Genomic DNA, 23,376 nt, shown 5'->3' with positions numbered 1-23,376 from the left:
TATGTAATTACAGTCTTACATAGAGATGTCACAAATTGTCATTACATTTGATATTGACATCAATGTTTCTCATTGCTAATGGCTTATCCAGTCATTTTACCCAATTATAGCCATATATGCTAATGTTTTCAATGGTAACAACAAATGGTCCCGCTTGGCAGACGGCCTGTCAACCAACCAAAAAATAGTCGCCAGATTATTGCTTCTTACCCGAGGGCAGTTGCTCCAAGGTCCCCAGGGGGCCGTGACGCAGTCCTTGGGGCATGCCAGGAAGCAGACCTGGGCTCTGGGTGGCATTTCGTCCTGATCACACAGACTGTCGTCCAACGTGCTGTTCTCCCCGCTTGTTGCTCCCTGCATCACACACCTAGCACAGCAGCAGATGCAGCTACATAACTAGTCTCTGGAGCACTCCTAACTGGGTCCGTTTTATGAGTTTCCTAACACATTTCTTTGCATGACGTCAAATAGTTTTAATTCTTTTTACTCTCAGGTGAGATTTTTGCAACTCATTTAGTTTTACGGGATCTCAGTTGTCCCATGTGTCTGGGATCTCTAAACATTTAGCTGTATACAACTGGAACATAGGTTCACAAACAACTTTAAATTACCAATGTAATTTGGAGAGCAACCTCTTATATGAATGACTATGTTTACATTCAATGGCAAATGAACCCAAAATCAACTATTTTATTAATTAATTGCAAACAGATAAAAAGGATGCCGAAATAAATTCATAATGAAGAAAACTTGTAACAAATCCGAAGTCGTGTTTTGTTAGGTAGCTGCTCTATCAACACTTAAAATAGCGTTGTCTAGACATAAATACGGCAGCGTCGGCATGTTTGTACTGTAGACAATCTGTGGTTTATACACATAGATCCGTTCACAATATTTGTTGTTTCCATTTCTTATTCAGTGATGACAGGAGCAGAATTTAATTGAGTTTGCCTCATTTGCATTGTTTGCTTCGTGTTTTGTGTAAACATACCCTTAAAAAAGTGATCCTATAGAAACTGTAGAGGCAGAATTTTGCTTCTTTTCAGCAGCTGGGTGGTTGATTAGGACCCGTTTTAGACCTGTGGCTGTGACTCACATTTAAAGGAACTCTCAAATCAAACAAGACCAAATAAGTGGCTTTTGAGACAATATCCCTGCTGCCCAGTTATGCATGTCTCATCTCAAAAGTTACAATACCAACACCTACACGTACTGCCTGCAGAAAAGGTCAACACTTCACTGCTTTCATATGGTGCAATTCTAAGAACCACTTAAAAGCTACTGCAAGAATATCTAACAACTCTCATTAGGAAGCAGTAGTTGGTTTTGACTGTTGCCCCTGGCACTGCAAGTGTTGGAATCAGTGTGAGTGCCAGCGACGGGAACATTGCCAGTCTTCGTGTGTTGCAGTGCCAGGCTCGCAGCCGCCAAGCCTAACCTGCTCACTGACCTAATCTTTCGGCTTTGGACTCCCTCTCCGCAGGCTGGCAGGTCGTCCACAGTGTTGATGGTACATATGGACCAGGGTTCGATCCTCCACTCGTATTGGCTGCATTCACTGTGGCACGGCACAGCCTCGTACACCTGCATGCATGCATGTGCAAACACACACATGAACACACACACGCGCACACACACACACACACACACACACACACACACACACACACACACACACACACACACACACACAAAAGGAAAGGGGCACGTGGGTTTATAGAAAGAAAGCAGAAAATGGACACGTATACAAATCAGCTCACATACACACACACACACACACATGAAAATACACGTATAGACCTGATGCATACACTTGTAGAGAATGTAAAAGGCAGTAGGGACCCTTTCACTTTACTAATGAGGTATCTGTAGGTTAAAACAAGTACTCTTTGTGGATTTCAATTTGGTAAATCTAACAAGAAGAAATATATACCTGACATTGCTTGCCTTAATCTAGGAGCTAAAAATGTTAACGAACATTTTACGAATACAACATGTTCTTTCATTCTCTTTTTTTGGGAACATCAAACACTTATGTAGTTATGCATATGCATATCGCTCCCCTGGGGCATTTGAAGTCCACACTACTCCCAATTAAGAGAAGAATCATTTAGGAGCTGCCAAAGATGCTGGGGTGTGAAATCAAGAGAGTGCCCCTTATATTTTCTACATTCAGAGTGTTAGTATAGGCTGTGCAGCTCAGAAATGAAAAGGAATTTCCCCTCTGAACTGACTGATGAAGGTTAGCGCTGCAGAATACATACTGAAATAAAAATCTATGCATGATATGGAGAGAAACGGCATGCGGTGTGTAAAATGACAATGACCATGGCAATAGGCCCTCCAGCTGAGGATGTAACTGGCCGGATGTGGAACCTGCTCACACTTCCTAACTAGTGTAGCGACTCTGGCATGTCTGTATAACCAAGGGAACAGTGAGCGCAGTGCTCCTGTAAACACATGTTTACTCTCAATCTATGTAACAGTCTGCCACAGTAAAAGGTATACTCTGGAGAACAATTTGTGGAAAAAGCTATGACAAGCTGTAATGGGTGTCTGTAAGTGTGGGCATGTGAGTAGATGTGTGTGTGTGTGTGTGTGTGTGTGTGTGTGTGTGTGTGTGTGTGTGTGTGTGTGTGTGTGTGTGTGTGTGTGTGTGTGTGTGAGTGTGTGTGTAGACTATAGCGAGGGAATGAGTGTTGAGTATTCCCTCCCCTACGGGCCACACAGATGCCTATTACACACCCTCATCATCTCCCATCTGTCCCTGCAGATGCCCCTGCTGGGTAAACTGGCAACTGCTCTGCTCCCACTTCCTCCACTGCTGGCGCTGAAAGACTATTTCAGCTCAACAGCTCATTTTCATCACCAGAAAAAAAAAGATACTTTTTAGTCATTTTCCACAAAATATACGCTAAGTCTTGAGCACTGTGACCGTAGCACTTACCAAATGGGTTGTAGTGCCACAATACATGAGATGACAGATAGATATTTAATCATTTGTTGGCAGGTTGAAGCTGTTGCACTAGGATATAGAGACGGAGCAGGAAAATACTGGATTTGCTCTCAAGTACATCATAGGTCATACACATATACGAAGAGATTTCATCGCAGTGGAAAGCGGAATAGGCTTTCAGTAAGAATCAGCGAGTACAGACCGGATTCATTCATTGGTTATATGTTATATGGGCAATCTCAATCAATCTCTAGCTTCTGCTCTTTTATTCTCTTCTGAAATCAAATTTATTTTTTGGGGGATGGGCAATACAAAAATGATATAACTCGGCTCCATTTCTTTGAGCACACTCTCAAAAGCTTTATCGACTGCTCATATAATATAACGGCATATAATGAAGTCCTTCTATAGAAAACGTCAATCTGAGTCCCTCCAGTTAAAAAGCAGATGGACTATCATCCAAATGCACTTCACATAAATGATTTCCATCATTTTCCATGTAGCACTCGCTTGAATCAAACTATTGTTCTTTCTCTCAACCAAACGACCAAAAGGCTCACAGGAGTGTATGTGACTTGGACAGATCTGGCATGCATTTCGTCTTCATTAGCTATAGCAGAGTATGTGTACAGAATGAACGGCACTGACCTGAGCCTGCGTGGATGTCCGTATTAGCAGTGCATGACAAGCCAGAAGTTGGGCAGGGGAGAGAAGAACAATGATATGATCATTAGTTTAGATTTTGCCTGCGGCGACAGAAATGTATAGTTGTGCTTAAATTAGATTTTTAGAAAACACTGCGTTCTGCTCTGTGTTTCATTAATGAGGGTAAAGGATGATTAAATACTTCATCATCTGCAGTGAATCTAGCGGTCCGGGATATTTCGCCAAACGGAGTGATTCATAGTGTTGAGAGAGTTTTAAGTGCTGCAGTTGGTTGCAACAGCTGTGCAATGGCTAGACGTGGAGCTGAAGGCAACTCCGATAATTTGTGTGGAGATGGCGAGAGGGAAGTCGGCACGGATGAGCATATGCTCAGAGAGGCTGTGTGCTCTGTATTTAAACAAGGTTTACTAAAGGTAACTGGTCTGGCTGCCCTGATTTATTTTTTCACAGTAAAAGGGGCATTTAAATAAAATGCCCTGATCCATGACAGTACTAACATTTGCTGTAAACACAGACCTTTGAACTGGACTCCGGAAGCTTGTTTGAGCAAAATATAGTATGTTTCATGCAGTGATACTTTGGTCATAGCAAGAAGATGCATCCATGTATATGCTGCAAATGCCAAAAGTCACTTTTTCTAAATAGGACAAACCCGGTGCCACCTTAAGCTTGTCTCCATTTCCAGTAAATCCATGTTTATAGAAAAATATGTGCATTGAAATGACTACGTGCATGGCATGTGAAGTACGGATGACATTGTTGTCAAACTCTCGCAATTGCTGTATGAGACAATGGTTATGGCTTTCATCCCAAAAAACACAAACACTTGATGAAAACCCCATGCACACAGACACACATGTACACACTGTGTGTGCATACTCACACATGTGTGTATGCACAGATAAACACATACAAAAGGACAGATATAGCGCCAACAGGCACCTCTGCAGGAATGAATCTTATTACTGTAAACACAGAGAAATGGGACAGGAAGCCTTAAAGAGAAACACTCTCTGTGATACACAACACTGCTATACTGTGGGGGCGTACCTACAATAGGTGCATGAAAAATATTCCACTCCGCTTTACTTTTCAAGGTTAGTCTTGATAACAATGTTTTGGAGTTAAGAAAGAACCCAGTTCTTGCTCCAATAGTAGTGCATAACTTCAACTTGCAAGCTTACAACTTGAGTGTGCCGTCTAGTGGCTGCAACTCACTCTGGTGCATTATTGCGAAATATAATGTGAGTATCCGATCCTGCAGATTTGCCCTCTACAACATCCGCAGGATTCGGACTTTCCTCACAAAAGATGCAATGCAACTCTTGGTCCAAGCACTGGTCATCTCCTTGACCAGAGTGTTTGGGGCCTGTCTTTGTCTTGTGTTTCTGTTTATTGTATGTTTTGTATAGTGTGGTGTGAGTGGGGGTTTGGAATCGAATAAGCGCAAGCTTCTTCCATCTCCCTTTCAAGTGACATGAGTGTAATTGACTGTGAATGTTATTCCTTTTTTTCCTTGAAATAAAACAAACAAACAACAACAACAACTACTGCAACTCTCTCCTGGCCGGACTCCCGGCCTCGGCGACTAAACCATTGCAGCGTATCCAGAACGCTGCAGCACGCCTTGTCTTCAATCTACCCAAATCCTCCCATGTGACCCCCCTCCTCCATGACCTCCACTGGCTCCCTGTTGCAGCACGCATCCAATTCAAGACGATGACACTGGCCTTCAGGGCCATCAATGGAACGGCACCCATCTACCTTCAAACACTGGTCAAACCACACGCCCCGAAGCAAGCACTAATTCATCTACTTCAGCTGGCCGGCTGGTACCACCATCGCTGAAATCAAACAAATGTCGCTCAGCAAAGTTCAGACTCTTCTCTGTTCTGGCGCTTCAGTGGTGGAACAAACTCCCAACCAATGATAGGACAGCAGAGTCACTTGCCATCTTCCGAAAAAGGCTCAAGACTCACCTGTTCAGACTTCACCTCGACTCTGCATAGCATGACCCACTAACACCCCCTTCCCCCCAAAAAAAACCCCTTACCTATAGCACTTTGATCATAGCACTGTTGCTCTGAAGGTATGTTTGCTGAACAGCTACTACTTTACTCAGATGAGGACCTAACACTTGTTTCTATTTTTTAGCTCTTACTTTATCGGCAATGATATGTTGTGGTTTCTTTCTTTCTTTCTTTTGACAAATGTACTTATTGTAAGTCGCTTTGGACAAAAGCGTCTGCTAAATGACCTAAATGTAAATGTAAATGAGTAACTAGGGAAACCAAGTGACCACAAATGAATTATAATTCAGTCCATTTACAACACTTAGCCTACAATGGTGTCTGGTGTTTAACTGGTGACTCAGCCAAATGCGTCATAGTTGAGCTGTTGAAAAACAAGAACAGAACATGCAGTTGTTGAAGCCTTCACGTTTAAATTCAATACATTTGAAATGCAAACCTATCCGTGGGTATGTGAGTACTTATGCCAAGTCACTGCGACTTGTCTGAGATTCATCAGTTAACACGGTTCGCAAATACTGAGTCGCACAGACTTGCCACCACAGTAATGGCGGCACCGCTAGACATCTACTATAAATCTCTCTAACAGTCACAGTGTGACCACAACTTCAGAGAGGCTGCACCATTACTGTCAGCAGACCCGTGGATGACTAAGAAAGGAATTGCTTCACTGAGGAACACAGTAAGATCTATTCCCATGTGATGGCTTCCAGAAATGAAAAGTTGAAAATGCGCTATAATAGAATACAGCATTAGGATGACAGCCTGTGAGAGTTGTACACCTATGTTTTAATCTAAGCTACTGTACATTTAAGATGATATGAGATAATCATTTTGCAAAAATTATGCCGATCACATAAACAACATACTGTACCAACAAAGGGTACACCACTAATTCATTTGAAAAGCCTAAATCGCAACAACAAAATATCCAAACAGCAACAGGAGACTCTGTACCAAAGCAACAAAATTCTGAGTTTGTCATCTGCTCTTAAGCTCTGCCGACACTGATCCCTTCACACTTCCTGATGATTTAAGGCAGGGGGATAACATAGATGATCTCTTGAGGGGAGCCCGACTTTGCCATGAGAAAAAAAAAATGGGATCAAAGCCCTCCTGGTATTCCTGCAACTTGAGATGTCAAAAGATGTGATTCTGCGGAACTTGATGAACGGAGCTTGCCTTTTTACTGTGTTTGAAATATAGCAGCAGGCTTGTTTAAAGTTTGTTTCTGGTGCACCTAACCATAGGCCACATAACCTGGCCATGATTGGTATCTTATAGCATTGCATTATTAGACTGTTCAAATGTCTATTAGCAGTGGAATAAAAATTAGAGCTCAGTGGTTGTAGTTATGTTTTATTAGATTACAAAGTTCACAGCAATCGTGTCTTTAGAAAATTCATTGCAGTTATCAAATAATGAGCATGTATTTAATATTCGCCCGGCCACTAAACACATTTTGTGTTTCTAATTAGAAGATAGAAGCTTTGATTAACCTTTGTATCTGAAGTAAATGCAGTAGACCATCTGGGTGATAGAGAGACTCCAAAATGTTGCCTTTCTAGGTGGCAGAGCTTCAGGCTGCTTTGACAATATGCAAGGTTTCTAATGCAATGAGACACCTTCTTTTTTTGTGCTGGGCCTACCGGGGGAGAATGACACATGGCCAAACACTACTCCATGTTAATTACACCTCATTGGCCTTCGGTGGTTCCATCAGCAGTTGGCTACAGAGATGAATTCAGCACATGAGTGCACTCATGTAAGAAGAAGAACATGTGTTCTCTTTTATAATTTTTCAAATATTTGGGATTCATCCATTCTTGAGACTTGCTATGGGCTTTTGTTGGCAATTGACAGATGGACAGTATGCAGATGGATGAAAGATTTGATTGTGAAATTTTCTATAGATGGTAATGCCAGATGATTACTCCCAATTTCTCTGGAGCCCCATTTATTTTCAGTGAGAACAGCCAACCTCTCTTTTGTTATGCAGAGTCTTTATAAAGAAAAAATCAATTTTGTTAAAATGCTACTTTTCAAACACATGTTCACTGTGCCTCTTGCTTACACTACCTCAATTCCATCCAGGCTCCTGTGATTCAAATTTTCTTCTTCCTCTACTACCAAACCAGTTGCCAAGTAGAATTAATTAAATGTAAATTTATTGCAAAACTTTGAATTATTTGAACTTTGAAATTGATGAATTGTCCAGAATGGTGAAGAAAACAAACGACCAAGGCTAAGTAAAAACCAAGCCATGCATGCTAAAGTAATATAGAGTAACACAATAAAAGAGATTGTATTGTAACAGGTAGTTACACATACAAAAGTCAAACACAATATATCATTATATAGCTTTGTCAAAGATTAAAGGGACAACGTAATTCGCAAAGCAGCCTGATGGTGAAAAGCAGCTGCCTTGTGTAAAGAAACAGCAGATAATGATAATGCTTGTTGAGGCAGAGACCAATACCAGATGTCTAGAGACAAACTGGGAGCAAAAAGTTAAATGCGGATAAAACACTTGGATGTTATGGTTGTCTGATAATCCAGGTGTGATAGTGGGCCACTGACAGCAGGCAGGAGGTGTCTCTGTTTTATACTGTATATGAGGCATCCTAGTACCGAAGGAGTCTGCTGCATGGTTCTGCACAGTGGGTAAATATAGTTAATAATACATATTGGTCATGACTCTTTCATATCTGCCTACTCAAGTGAAACCAAAATGCACCCAGGACAGAACTGACCTCAGTAATTTGTTTGTTAGTCTCACAAAATGGGGCTAGTCTCCACATGAAACATGTTCTGGAGTGTGGCACAGAACCCTACACTCCATCAGTGGTTAAACCAGTGCTTCTCTGTATTTTATGTGTCCACCAACAGGATTTTTTTTTACATTGCGCTGGAGGCAAATCCACAGCAGATAATGCTCCGCAAAATCCTGAATTAGTTTTCCCCTATTCTTGTGCATCAGTCATACAGCAGACACATCTATGTTTGTAAGCTGCAAAAGATGTACCGTTCCAAAGGATGGAAGCAGGACATTCACCCTGATATATAGCTGGTATGTAAACAGCAGCACAGAGAGAGCTGAGCTCATCATGCAGGGGGTTGAAGGTGGACAAGGGGTGCAGTCGAATAGTCTTTTTTGCTTAGGAAGGTTCCTAACTGAAGAAGTGACCCGGAAGTAAACAAGTGGCCGCCATGATAAGAGCCGTTCGAATTCTCTAAATGCAAAGGAAAGGAGCTCCAATGCTTCTTTTCAGAGCTCCTTTAGCATAGGATGCAACGGACCTTCCTATGCGATAGGAAAGGAGATTACGCCGTCCCACAATTCTTTGCGAGAGCAACATTTAAAGTGCCGCACACCTCGGCCGTTCATGAAAACAAACGATATGTGTATTTGCATATTTAACATTAACTTTCATGCAGACATATAGTAATTGGAATAGTGATAATAAATGTGTGGACAGTAATAATAATCGAATGTTTTTTTTAAATTTATTTCAATCATGTTACAAATGTTTGACAAAAACGAAACTAAAACCACAAATGAAACGTAAATAAAGCAAACGGTCAAACAGGAAGGAGGAGCTGCTGGACCTGAAGCCGGTCAGTGAACCAGCTGTTGATAAAACCAACATGTGGAGAAGTGGACGACGCGTTTTTTGTAGTCCATTATTGTAGTTTCTCCAGCGCAGAGGCACGTCAATCGCTGGTGCCGATCATCAGCTGTCAATCATCAGCGGCCGCGTTATAATGACGTAGCTTAGTGAAAGTCCGGTCGGATTCTCTGAGCACCGCGGTCGACTATTCCTAAGTCCTTTTGAGTTCTCCTATCGCCTTCCCTTAACCCCGTGACGTTTTCCCCAGAGGTCAAGGAATAGGAGATAGGAATAGGAGTTAGAACCTTATTTTTTGACTATTCGACTGCACCCAAGGACTTCAGACTCTTTAAATGTTTGGAATGGGAAGGGGCCATTGTGTGCCCATTTCCAACAATGTGTGTGAACTTAGTAAACTGCCAAGAATGGGTTCTTTAAAAACAAGCTCAAGAGTCTTTGCTTGGAGCAGACAACATCTCCTTTATGAAAAACAGCCTTGATGAACAGCAGATGGCTGTTCATTGAGTCCAGCAGCTAATCCAAGTTTAACAAGAGCTCAGCTGTTTAGGTCTAATTTATATGTGAACAACAGACAGCAGTGTGTGGAGAAAATCTGAATTTGATTCCATGTTGTGTTTCCCTTGAAGCCAATTAAACAATAAGTCAAAGGATTTACAGCATACAAATATTACCCTTACTATCAACCTCATTTTATCAAGCCAAACCAAGAGTCAGCTTGCCAAGACAACGTCAATAAAGATGAGTCCCTTGAAACTAACCATATGCTCACTTGAGTAGTCAAAGATACTTCTGTTTGCAACAACCAAAAGACATGGGCATGGGCAGATAGCAGTACCATAAGAGCTTAGCTTGGCAGCAAAACCAGCAGGCACCATTGCATCGGCCACAAGCAGATCTGTTCCCTCAATAAATCTCAATAAATGAAGGCCTATAATAAACTGAACTTCCCTTTTTTCTAACCTTTTCTTCAAAATGGGCACCACAGGAACGTTCAAAGTATTCGGAGAAAAAACAACAGCATCAGCAGTCTCACGCCGTACTGACATTTGCCAAATACACAAATACCCAGCTGAACTGAGCAAAGAAGTCTAACGATGATATGTGAGCCACCACACAAGCACCAATGCTTAATTTAAAGGGGCCATATTATGAAAAACAGGTTTTCTGTGGTCTCTACACCTATAAACTGGTCCTCCCTGAGCCTGCCAACTCCCAGGATGAGGAAAACAAGCAACTCCTGCATGGTCTCTGCAGCGCCCCCTCTGGTAAAACGGTGCTCCTACAGGCTGTTCAGATTCAGCTATTTTCTTTACGTAACGAAAGGAGTCATTTGCATAAGCCCGAACTCCTCTGCACGATGATAGGAGATCCGAAAGGGGGGCGTTTCGCAACACAGTGCTGAGAGCCGACAGCGGTGACAAAGAAAGCGGACAGACAGCGCCAAGCAGAGACCCAGGACTGACAGCAGCACGGACCCACAGCAAGCATGGAGAGTGTGGACCAACATCACGGACAGACAGCGAGGGAGAGCGCACCGACAGACCCATAGCGTGCACTGAGAGCACGCACGGAGAGCGGCACGGAGAGCACGGGCAGACAGCGCGCACGGACCCACAGCGTGCACGGAGAGTGCAGCCCAACTTACCGGTCATGGCGCCGGGTGATCCGGCTGGTGCTCCGTGAATAAATCCCTGTGCAGGTGAAGCTGGAGACAATCCTCCCTCTGTCTCACGCGCTCTGGTGCGTCTTCTGCTGCCTCCGGTCGGACGGTGCCCGGGGGCGTGTGTCCGACAGAGCACCGTGCACGGCGGTCCGGGTCTGGTCTCTTGCGTTTAATTTTTACGGCTACGGTCCGTGTTAGTTTCTGTGTGTGTGCTAACCACTTCACATCGGGCTGCTTCAGTAACGAGGGTCAGTACAAAGCTGGCTTTGCCTAGACACTGATCCTCGTAAAAGATCTGTCCCCACAATACGGGCCCCAGCAACTTCACCTGAGCCACATAGGCGAGCCATAGCCATACATCCACGTAAACATTGCCGCATGCTGCGGCGTACGCAAGCGGTCCTGTCTCTCCCGAGTAGGCGATGACAGACGGAGCCATTAACATTTAAAGGTGCAGGCACAGAAGCAGCATGTAACAATTTCGCAGTATGTAACGTATAGTGACAATAAAGTCCATTTCATTTCTCAGTAGAGCTTCAGTCTGAGCAACCTTTAGACAGCTGAAATTCAGGACCATAGATGGGTTTGGGGCAATGCATATCGAATACAGTGTTGTTGGACCTCTGACAGCTGTGTGGAATTGATGAAAACAGTATAATATGTGACCTTTAAGATAAGCAGCAACCTTTGTAACTCAACATTGACAAAAGTGATACATACGGTGAATAAAACAATCTGTGAGACTTAAAATGATCCGCAGCCTCGAACGGCATGGGCACAAAAACATTTACTCCCGTCTCAGAGTGTGTGCTTGTGGGCAACATCTAACATATAATTGCTCATTTGTCATCGCTGGGAGTCGAAGGATGCTGTATGCGGGAGCGAATGTGGAGCATACACATGAAACCGTTCTTCATGAATCTGTTCTGAAGTGGCGCGGTCAGGCTGTTGGCCTGCAGGCTTGCTGATCAGGCTGTTTAGAGCGTCAGCAGCCACGTGGAGAAAAAGAGGAGAGATGTATTCATCGCATTATAGCGACATACTGCACGTCAGGTGCGAGCATTCCTTGAATTGTCTGCCTGTCGCTTGCAGGGTTGTCAAGAAGCTGCCGCTGTGTTTTTCTGTCCTATGATTGACAGCAACTTCACGAGTGGCAAAAAACGCAACACTCCTGTTCAAACTGTGACACTTAAATTGAGGATGCAGAACTGTGTTTTCACCAGTATTCACACATGACTTGGGCCTGTGTTCAACATGGAGGCTACAGGGTATGCACAAATGGCCATGATGCTCACATCATAGCACTTGGACTAGCACGTCTTTGTCTAGGCAATATGTTGCGTTCACTATGCAAAAGGCAGAGCATCGGCACCTCTGAACTGCAGTTGCAAACGAGCAGATCAAAGGATCAATCGGAGGATGTGCTTCTACATAAATGAGGATCTTATAATGACAGCGGGCAGTGATATTCTTAGAACAGACATATATGGATATTGTAATTGGTAACTGCAAAACTGCATTTGTATTTTTCAAGGATGAAATGAAAGAAATAGCATAAACAACTAATGCCCGTATCACACAGCAGGGAAAGCAAAAATCAATGCAATATGACTGCCATTGATGTAATGTTACATATTTAACAGTATGTACACCTTTGCCCTCCTGTTACATAATACAAGAGTAAAAAAAGGAGTGAATGGGGAGACATTTAATCTGACCAATGCCAGCTCATCACCCGCACACACAAACACTGGAACCTGTCTTGTAACCTTATAGATCGCTCTCACACACAAACCTCCCACTACATGCTGGAAGAGGCGCCTCGGAGGTGGAATAGAAGAATGGTTCTCTGTCGGCAAGGGCAAGTGTGTATGGAGCCCCAGGCGTTTAGAAAATGAAAAATAATAAATGAATAAAAATAATCTGGCACAGTGGCTGGCAAATAGTCAATACAGTCATCTTACACTATATGGAAATAATGCATGCATTTATTGATATCCCAGCATTTGGTGGAAAATGGTTGTGGGAGTGTTTAATTCAATTGAAATGCCTCCTGTTGTTATAGATTCACTTTGCGTTGCTATGCCTTGACAACTGTTCCTGTATCATCTCTCTGTAGCAGTCTCACATGGAATCTCATATGCAAATATGGGCTACAAATATTTGTACAGTAAAAATCCATGACAGGCAAATATGGAGAGAATCCTACTCACCCTCGCTCACTTATACTCACCTAGAGCAAGTGAAACAAAGACAAATATTCTGAATATTGTCAAAAAGAAAATTCTAAATGTATTCTTGCAAGGGAATAGACAATAGAGGCAATAAATAAGTTGCATGAGGCCTTATGTGATGTGACTATATTAAAATAGAGATATAACAAGGCTAGTATTTTACAACAGGCGTTACTGACATGACTCCTTAAATAAGATACTTCTGCTTCACTTCTTTCAGAATATGCAGCTGTTTGGAATGAAAAATACAAATGTGTGTTACTTACAACTGTAGTGTGTTTAACATAACAGATCATATACACAATGACTTTGTAAGTTGTCATTGCTGCACCTACACCTCTCCCTTCTTGTTTGCAATGCCCAGTGATAAACAGACAGATTCACCTCTCAATATTCTTATTGTTTCTGTGGGCCTGCTTAGCTTACACAATTGTCCAAGAAAGACAGTTTGTGATACGTTTTTTATTTGTTATACATTTTCAGTAGATTTCCCTTTTAATGTTATTAGAGAAAAGTCTTGTAAATGCTTGTGGAGTTCACCAAGCCATATTACAGCCGCACACCTCAACATGTGGAGAAATCAAACGTGACAGGCCTGCTGTGCCGATTATGGTCGCCAAGACATGATTACACAATTGCTGCACTGGGGACGGATTTAGGATTTGTAGAAAACACGCCTACATTAAAATTAGCAACATTCAATTGAACGCTAGCCCTTGGATTATTCTTTTGAATAATGCGGGGGGCCCAGGAGGTCTGCGATGACAGGTTCTCGGTGAGATGATAGATGAATGATTCATCTTGATTACACTTAATCGTCTTTTATCAATGCAGAAAATTCTACCTCATTAACAGCAGGTTACTTTCCAGCCCGATTTCTACACAGTCTGTCCGACATTGTTGCCAGTTTTGCTCGTTATTTTTATGGTGGCACTTTCTTTTTTTCTGTGTCCCTCTCTGTCTCTCTCCCTATCTCCCTTGCTCACTCAACCATGTGATGAGAGGATGAGTTGTGGTGCACTGTAAATTTCATCTCTGTCAAGCCAGACACTTCTGCCCGTGGCTCGAGGGGAAACATCTGCTGGTGGGAGCGTGACCACACTTTGGCAAGAGAGTGTAGTTCACAGCGGGCGCTAAGAGAGCAAAAGTTGGTAGAAGAGGATGCGAGCCATTAGTAATGTGGATATTCGTAGCCACAAGACCCAGTGGAGAAGTCACTCGTGACCCTCCAGAAGTTTCCTGGAGATGACACCGCCGAAGTCTAGAGTGGAGGTTACAGTATTGTTCCACCCACACCTTGGACAGATGTACTTCACTTTAAATAGCCAATTTAATAATGTTAACAATGAGGTCTAGTCCGCCCTCCGAATAAATCGCGAGGGCATTGACAACAGTGAGCTTCAATTTCAGTGGCGAGGATTATTACAGGGCATTACTACAGGGGCCAGAGAGACCTTGTTAGTGGGCACTTAACCATCTGTACACAACTCTCCACTACAACCCAGTGAAATGTTTTTCGCACAGCTGTGCCTCATCTCAATACTGACCTCTAACACTAAAGTGTCCTTTCAAGCCCGTTCAAGCGTACCGGCAGCATTCATAAAACACTTCCCCTCTTTAAACCATGACCCCACGAGAGGTGCACTGTCGCAAAATATTCCAGTGCTACGTACGGATAAAATGTGAATATGAAAAGCTCCCATCTGTCCACTCCTTCCTCTCTGCCCCCTTTCTTTTTGTTACTTGACACCGACTATTTTTTTTTTTTCGTCAAGGAAAGGGCAAATGATTTGGTCGAACTGAAGACACCAGAAAATGAACGCCTCACCCAGGAGTCCCAGTGGCAGATGGATGAAATAAAACGTATCATTGAAATGTGAGGAGAATGTAACAACTCCGCCGTGTATTTCTGTGACAGCATTGGGCTGCAACGCAACCAAGACAGGAGGACAATCTTTTCCAAAACCACACTGGGGATGTGTAAAGAATCAAGATGCAAACTACAGCATGCGCCATTCTAATGGTCTCAGTAAGAGAATGCTGTACGTCTGTGTAAAACATGGAGCGGTGTGAACACTATCAAATTATGCAAACTCACTTGTCTACATTTATTGGCCTCCCTATTACATGTACTATGGTGGTCAACGTGAGTGGATTGACCTCATCTGCGTTCTATAATACAAATCCCTGGAAACAATCAAGTCTGGGAAGAAGTGACTTGTGTACAATGTCGACAAATGATGAGGTCAAACTCGACGTCAGTTTTGCTGTGTCTCCATATGAAATCTAAAATACATTATTCTAATGTCCATAAACTGCAGAGAGTGGACATAAATTCATTCAAACAATCGCTGAAAATGCCTCTCGATCATTTCCACTGAAACAGAGACATCAGCATGCTGTCACAATAACAGTTACCTTCCCCAATTTGTCTCCTGCTTGTACGCTGCAAGATGCAGGAAGGATACACAAGCACTGGCGCACACCTTACCTGATTTTTCAAGTCCAGCTTCGGGCATGGGCGCCCGCCGTTGAAAGCTTTCTCCCGGAGCCACTTGGACCTGATCTTCAACCCGCTGCCACAGGAGGCACTGCAGGCTGCCCAGGCTGACCAGTCACTCAGCTTACAGTCTAGGGGGCAAGGGATGTGGCAAACTTCCACCATGTAGCCTGAAATTGAACATTGGCAGACAGGAGGGGGAGGCCTAATTCAGACTTGCTCAGCGGCTGCAGTGAGGATCACATTAATAATGTCAGACAGGGATGCCAGTGGCTTGCGCTCCGCCAGACCTTGGACTTGCTCACTGTGACACCAAGAGCTAATTATCTGACTAATGAGTGTCTCATTCTGTGCCAATGTGGCACAGTAAAACTGCTTAACTGGTCTTCACACTGTATAATGCTTTTTTCTTTGTTCGCTGTCTCCTACCATTATTCACCCAACTATCTTCTACACTGCAATATGCAGATACATGGGACAAAGACGCAAAAAACATCTACAAGACGGCTTTACATTACATCATTTCACCAGTGTTACAATTTCTGATTATTCTGACATTATTCTAATGTCAAGCCTACTGGCAAGTACAGAAGACGTTTTTTTTTTTTTTTAAACAAAATAAAAATAACGCCAGACTCTCAACAAGACTTGGCTAACATGAACACAATGTCAGGCTGAATGAGGTGGAACAACATGCAAGTCTAGTTATCAGGTTTGTAAAGTCAAAACCAGTGCCGTGTATATTTCTGTGAGTCCTACCAGAGTCTGTACAGCTTGTTGGGTGGACCGGGTGTCCCTGCTGGTCAATGCAGGCCACAGCTCTGTAGCGCAGACCTTGGCCACACTCCTTCACTTCCCGGTGGCTCATCCAGCCCTGCAGGGACCCCGGAGCTGAAGCATCAAGGAGGATGCACGCAGACCAGTTCCCATAGGGCTGGGACAAAAACTCATCACAGGGACAAGTCTCTGTCTCCTCCAGCGGGTACAAAGTCTTATTCAGGCAATGTTCCTTCTTTTTACTGCGACCTGAGAAGAAGATGGACACAACAATGGAGAGTTACTGTGCCCTGGGTGGATGATGAACGCCGTATGAATAGGGCTTCAAACTCACTTGTTCCTATGTTGGCATAGAGTATGGGCTACGAATGCATAAATAGATTATTGTTTTAATTTAAACATCAGTTCATAGAGTTAAAAAAAAAAAACAGCTCAGCAAAGCGTAATGGCAAAGAATAAATTGTATTCTAACTTTTGTTCGTTTATCAAATCAGTCTCTTTCAAAAAAGTGCAGGTGGTGAAACAGAACTGTTACAAAAAGGTATTGTGTGTTTTTCAAAAAAGCAAATCTAACAAATGGCAAATGTGACACTTTTAGTAACAACAGCAACACAGTTAAACATGTGTTTGCCACGCTTCCCTTTTAACTTCCCCCAACTCGTTTCTGGTCGTATAACACAAATTGTTGTCATGTTACTGTATGGTGGGTTGGATTAATTTATTTCCCAATTATTTGACTTAATTTAATTGAGAGGAAATTATTGTAATAAATAAATATCCTGTGTAAAAAAGTGCTCTGTGACCAGTTGCAAGAAAGCCCTTGTCTCTGTAATGCATATTCAGTAAGTACCAGGGGATGAATAGTGCTATTTGAAAGCATATTCAACTTAAATTTTTCTCTTTATTTTGAAGCCCCTTAAGGGAACGGTCCACACTTAATGTGTGTATTACGTCACCACAGCTAAACTCTTTAAAGGTTAGACTTGGGTAATTGTTTTTCTCCATAAAACAACACATTCTGTGCACGTAGAATGCAAAATACAGACACGATTATTGTGTTATTCAACTAGAAAACAATTTCTATATTTCTAACCTTTATTATGAAATCTGTGTGCAATAGCACCATATTTAGGCTTTGGATACAGCGCATACATGAAATATTAGTAAATCTGTGAGTAGATTTGCATATAAATGACCTTGGTACTAAATATCAACTCCAGATTCATGAACGCCGTGTAAAACGCTGATTTGATCGCAGGCATGTGTATGTTCATGAATGCCAATCAACTCTAAAGTGAGCCTTCCTCTGGCTAGCAATTAGCATAAATCCCAGCCCATGAAGCACCAAATAAAGACGTGATGATTACTATGGAGAGTTGCACCTGTCAACCTTTAGGACATGGACCAAGCAAAGAAAGAGAAGGAGAGAAAGAAATACTTTACTCTGACTGTTATAGTGGTGTGAAAGAGACGGGTAAATCAAAGGCCTGGAAGGGTGAGTGATGGTGTCAACATTGCGTCCTCTGTCCAAAGACCCCATCCAAGAAGTCAAAAGAATTTATTGTTAATTTATTGTTTTGATTATTAGGCTATTTTTTTTTTCAACATGTAGCCTAGACAACACATGGATATTTAGTCGATTTAATACACCCATTCACATTTTTAAGATTTTTAATTGCATCTACAATTTGTGAACATAACAGAGCACAGAACACATTAAAGTGGTAATTTCTGATAATGCAAAGCAATATGTTTGTGCATTCCTTATTTACACAAGCTCTACATGCAGTCAGAGGCAGGAGTAGATTTAATGTATGAAACATTTGAAGCGACTAACATTTCGATGAATGCCAAAACACACGTTTACACACATTCGTTCTGCTCAGGTTTCATGAATGAGACCCATTGTGTGCACTGTGAAGACCCAAAAGAGTAAAAACTGCTGTGGCTGAGTGTTATATACACTCTGATTCACTCTTTTTGTTTATCCATGACTTCTCACCAGTACACAGTGGTTGCTGTTAATAGTCATGATTAACTGTGCTCAGATTACTTTATTTTCAAGGGGTTGACAATAGTGGAGTAATATAAGACAATGCAGAGCTGCATGGCTATCCACACACTGTAAGTTCAGGATGACATTCTTTATGCTCCATTCATTCACATCCTCTCTCTCTCTCTCTTTCTGTCTCGCTCCTCCTGTTTTTTCTTAACCAGCTGATTAGGTCTGTCCAGATCTTGAAAGAATCTTCATCAGTCAATCCTGTCACTGCTGTCAAACTTTAAATCTGTTCTTCTCTCTGTTGCTGTCAGCTGCCATTTTAGGCACTCCAGTCACTTCCAGTTATCATATTCAAACCCCAGGTCGAGCTCCACTCCTGGAGGGACTCCACATCCAGATCAGCATTCTCTTCAGCTCCAACCACAAGTGTCTAGTCTCCATAGAGAGGTTTTACGGTCACCCCCTTAAAATAGATGATGTTGCGAAGGGGCTTGGCTAATCGCCAAAGACTATTCACATTTCTCATCCAGTTGTGTACATCAATTCAAATATGCCTTCACTCAAAATTAATTATCTCCAGATTAAAATATCATGTCAGTGATGTTAAGTTCAGGAGTTATTTTGTGATGTGCTGTAATTCTCTTTTTGGTGTACTCACTTTCCCTCAGTCTGCCTCTTTTTTTTATATCACTTAATAATTGAATATATTATGCTTTTGGCCGCGGCTGCACGCTGGTGTAGTGGGTAGCAGTGTCTCTCCCCGTGTGAGCGTGGGTGCTCTCCGGGTTCTCCGGCTTCCTCCCACAGTCCAAAGACATGCAGGATGGGGATAGGTTCATTGATGACTCTAAATTGCCCGTAGGTTTGAAATGTTAGCATGAATGGTTGTCTGTCTCTACATGTCGGCCCTGTGATAGACTGACATCCTGTCCAGGGTGTACCCTGCCTTCGCCCAATGACCGAAGGATCGGCTCCAGTCCCCCCACAACCCTGAATACAGGATAAGTGGTAGACGATGGATGCTTTTGGCAGCCCCCTAGACATTCTTATCAACACTTTTTTTGGCAATTTGATCTGCTGAAGCTTCCTCGGATGGAGAATTTGGTTTCTGTTAAAGCAAAATGTTGATGACATGACATCAACATTATTCAATGGATGGAGAGATGGTCTATGGGCAGACAGCAACTGTTTCAGCAGTGATGTCTTGCTTTAAAATATAATAAAAGTCTTTTGTATAATGAGGGTGAAAATGTTTTATTTTTTTCATAATTTAAAAGACCTGGTATTAAAACCTCCATTATGACTATTAGAGTTAATCACTCAATGCCGTTTGCTTCTGGCTTCAAATAATTAGTTATGTCCATTATATCTGATAAGTATGGATGAGCATCAGTAGGAAAGCAACATAGCAGCTGAAAGGCATGTGCCCTTCCCACACACTGTCACTTTTAATATCTGGACAAGTAACAGATACAAACTGTCAAGCTGTCCAACTGCTGAAAAATCATTCTCATGATTGATTGTTTGCTTCGCGTCATTGAATAGCATTATATAAAAGAGCTATGGGTCTTGTTCTGTTCTCAGCAGCTATCAATATGCAGCTGTCATTGGCAAAAGTGTTACTATAGTACATTGTTTTTTAAAAAAATGAAAGAGACATCACTGTCATTAACTGTTGATGTACATGTCAAAACTAATGATTATGCATTTCATAAGAGCACTGACTCCATACAGGATTTTCATTCAGTTCATTGTAGAAAAGACACAATCAATGTCAATCAAAACGTGAATGCATCTGGCTTTAGACATGTTTGAATTATGTGTTTCTCCCTCAATTCTTTTGTTGACTGGATGCAATGTCCAAAGCCCTATTTGATTAAATTATTGTAGCCTTATTTGAGGATTAAGGATAGATGTCTAATTAAAGAACTAAACCTAATAAGATGACTTAATCATTTTACTTTTCATGTAGTAATATCATCATCATCATCATCATCATCATCATCATCATCATCATCATCATCATCATATCATTTTATTTAATCCAGTACTTTCATACTTTCATACAGGTGAGATGGGAGAGACCATCCCTCCAGCATTTTCTGGGTCTACCCTGGTGCCACTTCTCAGTTGGATGTGCCTGGAACTGCTCTAATGAGATGGATGTGTCCAATCACCCCCCTCCAGGTCGCTCCATTGTTGCCAATGTGAGTGTTGAAGCCCCCCAGCAGAACTAGGGAGTCCCCAGACGGCTCCTTTTCCAGAGACTTCAAGAAGGCCAAGACTGAGCTGCTGTTTGGTGCAGATGCTCAAACAACAGTTAAAGATTCAGCAATCCTCTCTTTCTCAGAAAAGGAACATTCTTGGTGCTCAGCCGGGGACTCATGAGTATCCCCAAACCCACCCATGGTCTCTCAACCAGGGCAACTCCTCTTTTACAGGCTGTGCACAGCTGGACCCCATGAACCAAGGCCCAACCACCAGACGCTCGCCGGGGCTGGGTCTCCCTAATCTGGGGAGGTAACAGCCTTTTTTTGTGCCGTTTCATTGAGGTTTCATGCATATTTGGTATTGTTAATATGTTAAAGGTCCCATATTATACTGATTTTCATCAATTTCACACAGCTGTCAGAGGTCAGAGGGTTAGCACACACATACAAGCTAACACGAACCGTAGCCGGCACACTGTCATTAAAGATGAAACACAACCACAGTCTCTTCTGTTCTTCTGTAGCTGGGACAGAATAGAAGCACTTATGTTGATTTGTACATCCAACAACAGAGCAATCTGCGTATCTAGCTCTGAGGACGACATTGTAAAACACTGCTATCTCACTGCTATCTCACCGCAGGACACACCGAACTTCACCTCGGTGATGAACGCCCCCTCTCAGATATCTCCTATCATCAGAGGAGTTCAGCCTATGCAAATGACTCCCTTCGTTATGTAACGAATGGAGCTGAATCTGATCAGCCCGTAGGAGCGCCGTTTTACCAGTGGGTGGGCTGCAGAGACTATGCAGGAGTCGCTTGTTTTTCTGATTCTGGGAGTTGGCAGTCTCTGGGAGGACCAGTTTATAGGTGTACCTGTTTTTCATAATATGGGACCTTTAAATCTATAAATAGTGGGCCCACAAACTAATATTGAATTTAAGTGTATAAAATACTACCATCAGTCAGATAATAATCAACACACCATTTAACAACGCTACATTTCTAGACTTCTTCTCTCCATAAAGTGAGACTTTGTTACTTTTGCTGGAAAGTGACCGCTGTGGCCTATTTTCTTTAATTTCCCAAGATGCTCTTGAGTCAGTTGCTTTAATGATATAATGATTACGGGTGTAATACAAGCACATATTCAGGACACTGACCCAGTATTGCCTATCTAAATTTGCTAACATTAGTCACCATAAGCCACTGGTCAGATCAAGCCGAGGAAGACTGAAATGGCAAAACCCCTCAGTTTAATGGATTGAGGAATCACATTCATATTGTTTATTCAGAAGAGGGGGCGCCAGAACTGACATTGTCTAGCCTTAAAAAAAAATAAACTGATGAATTATATTGTCTTAATGTTTATACTGTGTTGCGTCTGGAGTGGCTTGATAAATCACAGTCTCCATATAATAAGACAATGACTGTTATTGTCATTATTAGAGGAAGCACCTGGTTTCTGTCCTGTAAAATAAAAGTCCTCCAGAATTCATTGACATGAGCCAGATGGAGAGAGAGAAACTCTCACATTTATTAAACCTACACACACACACACACACACACACACACACACACACACACACACACACACACACACACACACACACACACACACACACACATAAATAAACTTAAAGCCTGGTGAAAGACTTGCACTGCAGTTTGCTAATCCCGCTATATTTGTGCATCCCTATTTGTTTCACAAATCCTGGGTGTCCTCGGCCTCCTGTGTGCCCAGTGAGCAGCCCATCTGCTTCTGTAGTGGGTCTGATTGCAAACATTCCTCACAGTGTGAACTCACTGCCTTCGCATGGCAATTCACCAACAATATGTTCAATCTACACCACTGCTGGTGGTTGATTGTAGAGCGCCAGTGCAACATCACTTTACTTTGACAACTACATTACTGGCGACAGCACCACATCCAACAGGCACCACGAGCAATCTGCATTTAAGTCTGCAAAATCCAACTTCTTTTAACATTATGCAGTTTAATTGCATAATTCTCTCAAAACTCTCAGTCTATATTTGTCCCTGAAACACTGCCAGAAGTGTGCTGAAAAACATCTACAAATGTGGATTGAGTGAAGGAGCTTGGCAAGGCTATGGGTGAATTAGCTTGACAGTGATGTCATGAGATAGACGATAGATGATTGACATGAACCTTCAAAACTGTCATGTTGCTTTTTTTTAAAATACAATTCTTAGTTTTAATAGTTGGTGAAACGTATTAATGATTGTTTGTTTACTCACTTAAAGGTTGAGTTGGTCATTTGGAAAAAAACGCACAGATTTTGACTTTGAACGCATCGCTGAACCATAAAATCCCACCCCTTCGCTCAGTACGTTGTTCAAAGCTGCGCCCCCAGAACGCTGCAATGAGTGCTGGAGATTGGCCAAGCAATCGGAAAGTAAGCATTGACAGACAGGCAGGCTGTCCAATTATTTTCTCTGGTCCGATCTTTTTCATTGGACGGGGTTTTTACAGTCCTTTTACAGTTATTTATTTATTTTTTTTGTCAAAGCATTTTTTATTCATTACTATCGGTATGTTATGAGGATTTCAAGGAATATAACAAAGTGTTTTGGAATAGAATGACCTATTCAACCTTTAAATCTCACAGAAATATTTAGCACATATTAATTTGTATGACTGTGTGAGTTTTTCTAATAAACAGGGCCAAGGGATTTTTTGTGAA

General features: G+C 42.2%; 1 protein-coding gene across 1 annotated transcript in view; it reads right to left on the bottom strand.

Moving 5' to 3' along the window:
- The window catches only part of thsd7ba (thrombospondin, type I, domain containing 7Ba), a 128,315-nt gene that overhangs the window by 18,808 nt on the left and 86,131 nt on the right, over positions 1-23,376 (bottom strand). The window contains exons 14-17 of the mRNA XM_084023543.1: positions 16,441-16,707; positions 15,673-15,851; positions 1,451-1,584; positions 211-367 (exon numbers count right to left, since the gene is read on the bottom strand). Of these exons, the coding sequence (XP_083879669.1) occupies positions 211-367; positions 1,451-1,584; positions 15,673-15,851; positions 16,441-16,707 (737 nt within the window). The remainder of the gene's footprint in view (positions 1-210; positions 368-1,450; positions 1,585-15,672; positions 15,852-16,440; positions 16,708-23,376) is intronic.

This window comes from Eutrigla gurnardus (assembly GCF_963514095.1).
Source record: "Eutrigla gurnardus genome assembly, chromosome: 12".
NCBI lineage: Eukaryota > Metazoa > Chordata > Actinopteri > Perciformes > Triglidae > Eutrigla > Eutrigla gurnardus.
This window is presented reverse-complemented; position numbering and strand designations above follow the sequence as displayed.